The sequence below is a fragment of the Bidens hawaiensis genome, unplaced genomic scaffold (genome assembly GCF_021521415.1).
Source record: "Bidens hawaiensis isolate Kalapana, Puna unplaced genomic scaffold, B.hawaiensis_p1.1 tig00008253_1, whole genome shotgun sequence".
Classification (NCBI taxonomy): domain Eukaryota; kingdom Viridiplantae; phylum Streptophyta; class Magnoliopsida; order Asterales; family Asteraceae; genus Bidens; species Bidens hawaiensis.
The window spans coordinates 401008-408832 of NW_027491587.1; the positions used below are offsets into that span (position 1 = coordinate 401008).

General features: G+C 40.0%; 1 protein-coding gene across 1 annotated transcript; it reads left to right on the forward strand.

Moving 5' to 3' along the window:
- Window positions 1–630: 630 nt before the first annotated feature.
- LOC143637368 (uncharacterized) lies at window positions 631–2643 on the forward strand. The gene has a single exon (XM_077104772.1). The coding sequence runs from the start codon at window positions 721–723 to the stop codon at window positions 2542–2544; it is 1824 nt and encodes a 607-aa protein (XP_076960887.1). The 5' UTR covers window positions 631–720; the 3' UTR covers window positions 2545–2643.
- Window positions 2644–7825: the final 5182 nt, after the last annotated feature.

The window sequence follows — 7825 nt, forward strand, 5'->3', positions numbered from 1 at the left end:
ATTGGAAATTGGTGAGCAGAATGACTCCAGTTAATGATTGATGATTGTTAGTGATCTAGATCATTCGGATCCATCGATTACGCCGATGGAAATTGGTAGTCGCAACAGCAGGTGATGAGTGGTGATGGCGACGAAAAATGATGGTGGTGGCGGTGGCTGGTTGTGGTGGTTGCTTGGTGATGGTGGTAGTTCTATGTTAAAGAGAGAGAGAGAGAGAGAGAGAGAGAAACGATGATGAATGTTAAAGAGAGAGATAATGAATTGGTGGGTGAAAAGATTAATTGTTTTTTTAATAAATAGATAAAAGACCAAATTACCCTTATGTGCAAGGCACATGACCAGATTTAACATGAAAAATTAACTTTGTTAGTGATAAAGGACGTAACGTGATAGAGATTTGAAACTTAAAGGATGTTCATTGTCATTAAGTTTGCTAAAGGACGACTATTGAAAAAACGTGCAAACATAAAGGACGAGTTTTGCCATTTTGTGTAAATGAATATTATCTTTATTATTATTCGTTGCATGCATACATAATATATATTCGATATTTCTCGACTCCATAAATCCAGAGTCTGTTTTATATAATATATAAGACGAATCGAAACCCTAGAAACCCACTTATTATTATTATTATCCTCAGCCACAGAAACCCATCACCGCCAATAAATTTAAAACCTCTCATCTTCAATCCCCACAAAACCACTAAACCCTTATCCCATGGCCATTACCAATGCACCCGAAACCACCCGCCACAAACCCCATCAAACAATGGACGATTCTGACAAGGTTAAAAGCTTGAAATCACTCAACGACAGGTTGCTTAAAGAGACCATTGAGAAGCGTACACAGGTCGATTCGTTGGCTCAGAAGAACAAGTACTTGGAATCTGAGGTTAATCGGACGGTCATGGAGAACGATGAGTTGAAGTCCGAGATGGGTTTGCTGACTGAAGCATTGGTGAGGCTGGAGATTGAGAAAGATTTAGTTTCTGTGTATTTGAATGTGCATTTGAACCAGTTAATGGAGCGTTTGGAGGGTGAGTTGAAGAGGGTTTTGGAGGACAAGAGTGAGACTGAGAGGGTGAAAGGCGAGAAGGAATCGGAGATTGCGGGTTTGAGTAAGCGGTTAAGCGAGTTTCGGGTTGAAATTGATGAAGAGAGAGCGGTTTCGGCTCGGGTTAGTGACGAGAGGGATGAGATTAAAGTTTTGTTGGAGGGTAAAGTTTTAGAGCTGGATGAGTTGAAAGTGAAGATAGCTAAAGTAGAGGAAAAGGAAGCTCGGGTTTCGACGGAAGTAGCGGGATTGAAGGAGGAGTGTGATAGATTAAAGGAGGATAATTTAGCTGGTGCGAGGCGGGTTGAATTGGTATTGAAGGAAAAGGAGGATGTTCAAGCGAGATTGGTTGAATCGGAATGTGTGGTTGAGGGATTGCGGAGGGATGTTGCTAATTTAGTAGAAGAGAATAAGGCGATTGCAGACGAGAAGGCTGCAAAAGAAGTTAAGAGCTCTGAGTTGCAAGGTTTTGTGGATGAACTTACGAAGCTGGTAGAGAGGATGAGAATCGAAGAGGGAGTATTGTGCGAGAAGATTGCTGATTTGGAGAAGAAGTATGCTGCAAGTTTGGATAATGAAGCGGAGATGAAGAGTAGAATTGATGATTTGGTTGAAGAGAAGAAGGAAACCGAGAGGCGGATTGAGTGTTTAGTTAATGAAAAGAGTTTGGCTTCGAAAGATTTGCAGGATGCGATGAACGAGTTGCAGCAGCAGAAGCTTGCATTTGAGCAGATTGTTGAACAGAAAACCGAATTGGAGAATGTTAAGACAAACGCGGTGAGTGAAATTGTCAAGAAAGAGGAACAGTTGAGTGCGTGTAAAGACACGATTTCGTCACTGGAAGAGTCAAATTCCAAACAAATTGAGAAAGTTAAGGAGTTAGAGATCGAATCAAGAAGCTACAAATCATCACTTGATCAAGCTACAGTTGAGAAAGATGAAGTTATCAAACAACTTCAGGATCAAAAAGTCCAAACAGATGATTTAAACCAGACGATTTCATCAATGAAAATGGAAATTCAAGAGTTGAACCTAAAGTTATCAGCTTTGACAGCAGTAAATGAGGAGAATTCAGGTGAAAAGAACCGATTAACCGATCAATGTGCAGGGTTGGTTAAAGAAGTCGCTGATCTAGAAGCAAGGTATGCAGAAAACCGAGCTGAACTCGAGGGTAAACTAAGTGCAGCAGAGGCAAACTCGAACCAGGTGTTGAATATCTTGAAGAAAACAGTGATGGTGTGTGAAGGAACCGGTGATTTTGATCAAGAAAACGGTGTGGAAGAAGAGATTAAAGAGCATGTTGCAGGGATAGAAGCAATTAAGAGAGCTTTGATGGATAAAGAGAGTAGTTTGGAAGAGATGAAAATGCAGGTTGAGTTGGTTAAAAGCTCGGCTAAGAAGGAGAAGGGGTTCTGGACCATGGTGTCATCTGCAACAACACTGTTAGCTGCGGCTGCTTCTCTGGCGTATGTGGCTCGAGCCCATTGATTCAGTTCAAGTTTTGTGGTCGATTTTATAAATTTTGTTTACTGTTACTGAAAGGATTTACTGTAAACTCGGTTTTGGGGTTATATAATAAAAGATGTTTCTGTTATTATAAACTAGTGGTTCGTTTTGTTGGGCTTGGTTAATATGCTTCTATAAATGCATCATAAAATTAAAACTGAACTATAGTTTTTCATTTTAATCGACTCAGTTTATTTCTACTCATAAAATTCCTAGTTATTTAGTTATCACTCTATACAAATCTGATACATATTTTCTTTCACCTTATTCAAAAACATATTTACCTAGGAAACTACACTAATATTATCCTACACAATTGCAAGCCTCTACTTGTTTCATTTGCTTGCATGTCATTCAAAATGAAAGTAAGGTTCAAACATAGTTGATGAATGGACAATTCATATAACTTCTGTTGAGTTAGTTTGCATTGGTAGTCAGTTAAATTGTTAAGGTTGTTATTTCCTTTTCATGTCTCCTAATCTCCTATATTCATATGATTTCAGGGACATTGATAGGCCTTGGTGATTGAATATATGATTCTACATATAATGGAAAATATCAAAATAAAATGATAGATGTTTTTGTTGGTCCATAAAATCTTGTAGCATTACAAACTTTATGAAACTTCCTTTTTGATGAGCATAATACCATAACAATTTCTTGTTCAGCAAAGAAAATAACAATCGGGTTCACTGACTTTGTATTCACAAGTTTTTATCTTCTTATCAATGAACATGTCCCTTCCAGGCGGTTCATCGGATGAACAAACCATGCAATCCTCACGACGTTTGATAAATTCAATACTCAGTAGAACAAGTTCATTACAGGTTGCAACCGAGTAAATGAGTGATTATTCAATTATTTTCTTAATCCGGTCACCTGTGTAAATAAAAACATATTATTTTCTATTTTCTTAAGTAAATGATAAAATGACTGATAAGGCTGGCTTTGAGGGGGGCGAGGGTCCCCGGCTCGATCACCCTGTAGGCTTGATTTTTTTTAAATAAAAGAATTATACATATATTTCTTTTATGAAGAAAATATGTATTGTTAATGTTTAAGCCTAATTACACAATTCATTTAAGCCCATTTTTATAAATAAAAAGCTTTTTAACAACCCAAATTATTTCTCATTTTTGCCATAATTTTTTTAATGATTCTTAGGACGGCCCTGCTGTTATGGCATGATTTTTATGCTGAGGATCCTTAATCCTTAACTATCTTATGGATAGATTATCCTTGAGATATATAATAGGTTATAAAGGATCAATGATCCTCGGTGTTATTTGTTTACTAATGATTGCGTTTAGTATGGTGATGTGTTAGACATGTATAACAGTTTTAGGACATGCTGACATCAATTATCCTCATGGAGTATTCTCGAGCTGGAATATGGATACAAGATCCTTATTCAGTATAGCTAGTAATGGACAATTTCGTATGAAGACTGTTGTTTGAATATCAACTATGGTTCCTAGACCGGGATGCCGACCTTCACCCAGCAAAGAGGGAACTTGTATGACCCTATATCCTTAGATACTAACCGTGGTCCTATGCAGGATACAGGTATCAACCAGGCCATGGCCAAAGAACTACAGAAGCTTAAGGATATGATATCCAGTGTTCCCGGGGTGATACGACCAATCCCTGAGATACCTGAGGGAAGCCACAAGTTATCAAGATTTTCTCCACCTATTTGTGATGCTGAGATTCCGAAGCGGTTCCAAACCCCCAACATGAAGACTTATGATAGGACCACGGATCCTGAGGAGCACGTTGCACAATATAGGGAAAGGATGGAAATCAACCCCATCCCTGAGAGACTCAAAGAAGCTTGCTTATGCAAAGGATTCGGATCCACACTCACAGGATCTGCATTAAAATGGCTGCTAAGTCTTCCTCCCTTTTCTGTTACTTCTTTTTCACATTTAGTTAACTTGTTCAACAGCTAATATTCCTGTAGTAGGAAATTCGAGAAATTAACTAGTGATTTATACCGAGTTATCCAACCTAGTGATGAAACCCTTAGGGATTTTGTTACAAGGTTCGGTAGGGAAGCTCTAGAAATCCCTAATCTTGACATGGCTACTATTGTTGAGGCCTTCAAGATGGGAGTTCAGAGGAGCTCCCCCTTTTATGATGATCTTGTGATTACTCCTTGCAGGTCTCTAGATGAAGTAAGGAACAGGGAGCTCAGATTCATACGGTTGGAGGATGACAAGAGGATCCAGGATCGTCTGGGGAATCAGACGAAACAAGAACCCTCCGACAAGAAGCAAGGATTCTCGTTCAAGAACAACAACACAAAGCCATATAACAAGTTCAACAACCAGAATGTACGAGCAGTTGAAGAAGGAGAGGATGATGAAGATTATCGATGCATCTCCGAGTATTTTTTCTCCGTAGATACCCATGGCTTGATTTGCGCCATGAAGGATCTAGGAGAGAAAGCAAGGTGGCCCCGAAAGAACGAGAAGACGACTGCCTTCAAAGATAAGTCTAAGTGGTGTGCCTTTCACGAAGACTTTGGCCACACAACAGACGAATGCATCGGCTTGAGGAGGGAAATTGGATACCTCTTGAGCAAGGGTCACTTTAAAGAACTCTTGGGAAGGAAAAAATCCAGGATCCTGAAGATCTTCCACAAAAAAGCGACGCCGCCACCACCAGACGCTCATGTGATTAACTTTGTCTCCAGAGACTACGAAATGTTCCCAGATTCGTGTGCCTTAGAAGAAAAGCCCACAAAAGAATTCGAGTTGGACGATGAAAGAAGACCGCTTATCCCCGTTACTCGAGTAACTGATCAAAGGATCTTCTTCGACTCAAAGATTCAGGATCCTCAGAAGGATGAGCTGGATGTCCGAATGGTGAATTTCATCTCTGGAGGATCAGACATTTGTGGAACTTCCTTCTCTGCAACAAAAAGACTTGCCAAAGAAGTCAAGATGGATAACGGAGACCAACCGATAGTATCCACTACCTTAACAACTGACAAAAGGATCTTCTTCGACGAGGAAAACAAACTAAACATCCAGGATCCTCATCATGACGGTTTGATCATTACTTTATTTATCGCTAACCATTATGTACGCAGGATCCTAGTAGACGGAGGGAGCTCAGTCAACATTATCCAGCATGATGTCCTCAAAAAGATGAACATACCGGACTCAGAGATCATTCCTAGAACATCCGTGCTAGTCGGTTTCAGTGGGGAAACCAAGAAAACATTGGGGGACATCAACCTCCCAATTTATATCGAAGGGTTAAATTCATACCAGAAATTTTATGTTATTGATAACCTTTCTTGTTGCAATGTTATATTAGGTAGGCCCTGGCTGCATGGAATGAAGGCAGTAGCCTCAACGTATCACCAATGCATCAAACTGCCTACCCCATGGGGAGTTGTGAAGATAGTTGGTGACCAAGAAGAGGCCAAGAACTATTATTCTTCATCAATGAAGCCAACAGCCAAACAAACTATAGCATAACAACTACAGCAGCAACCTAGGGACGTGCTGGAAGCTCGGGAGAAAGACCTTAAAGAAGTATCATTGGACCCTGAGGATCCAGAGATAAAGGTGTTCCTAGGATCCAGTATCCCCAGCAAAATCGAGGAGGATTTAGTATCCTTCTTGGGACGAAGAAAATCTACCTTCGCCTTCAAGCACTCAGACATGACAGGTATTTCAAAAGAGGTAATCACTCACAAACTAGGCCTTGATTTATCTGTCAAACCCGTCCATCAGAAGCGAAGAAAATTCGCTCCTGAGAGGAACAAGATCATACAAGAAGAGGTTGAGAAACTTCTTAAGGCCGGTATGATCAGAGAGGTTTAGTATCCTCGATGGTTGGCTAATGTGGTTGTAGTTTCAAAAAAAGAATGGAAAGTGGAGGGTATGCGTTGATTTTACAGATTTAAACAAGGCATGCCCCAAGGATCCTTTCCCGTTACCACATATAGACTCCATGGTGGATGCAACGGCAGGACATGAAATGCTTACCTTTATGGATGCTTCCTCTGGATTCCAACAAATCCAGATGGAACCATCTGATCAAGAGGATACATCATTCATGACTCCTACCGGCATATACTGTTATACTGCTATGCCGTTTGGACTAAGAAATGCAGGGGCAACATACCAAAGGCTAGTCAACATGATGTTCAAGAATCAGTTAGGTTAGACTATGGAGGTCTACATAGATGATATGTTGGTGAAGTCAAAGAGAGCCGAGGATCACCTCAGAGATCTTGAATAAGCATTCAATATCCTCGACCAATATAACATGAAATTGAATCCGGCAAAATGCCACTTTGGTGTTAAGGCTGAAAAATTTCTGGGATATATGGTGACTAAAAGAGGAATTGAAGCAAGCCCCGATCAGATTGAAGCCATCCTCAATTTAAAGTCTCCTACAAACGCAAAAGATGTCCAAAGGCTCACAGGAAGAATAGCCGCTCTCAACAGGTTCATCTCAAGATCCTCCGAAAAGTGTAAGGACTTCTATGATATCCACATACTCTCGCCAGCAATAGGAGAGCAAGAAGTTGGGGAAATAACAAGTGATAAGCAGATTGTACTTTGGGATCCATTATCCTCAGGCAATCAAGGATCCTGGATCCTTCCAATCAAAAAGTACATTCAAACTGGAGAAATCCCAGCTACGGAGAATCCGAAATCCTTCAAACTCAAGGTATCACAATATATTTTATTAGATGATATACTATACAGGAAATCTCTTGCAGGTCCATACTTGAGGTGCATCGAGGATCCTGAAATCCAAGAAGTACTTAAAGACTTTCATGAAGGAGATTGCGGCAACCACACAGGAGGAAGGGCATTATTCTCCAAGATACTTAGAACGGGGTACTTCTAGCCAACAATGAAGAAGGATGCAGTAGAGTATTCGAAGAAGTGTGATGCTTGCCAAATGCATGCAAGTATCCTTCATCAACCAGCAGAACCAATGTATCCTATATACTCTTCATGGCCTTTCATAAAATGGGGAATATACATTGTTGGGAAGCTGCCAAAGGCTCTAGGTGGAAAGGTCTTTATGCTCGCCATGACGGACTACTTCTCTAAATGGATCAAAGCAGAAGCATTCGTACAATTTCGAGAAAGGGAAGTTATATCTTTTATCAAAATGAATATTATAACTAGATTTGGTATTCCTTTTGAGATTATATGTGATAATGGTTCCCAATTTATTGGGAAATGAACAACTAACTTTTATGACAGCTGGGGCATAAAGATGATTA

What these genes read in the sequence shown, in the direction of transcription:
- LOC143637368 (XM_077104772.1), top strand. Translation starts at nt 721, where the DNA reads ATGGCCATTACCAATGCACCCGAAACCACCCGCCACAAACCCCATCAA.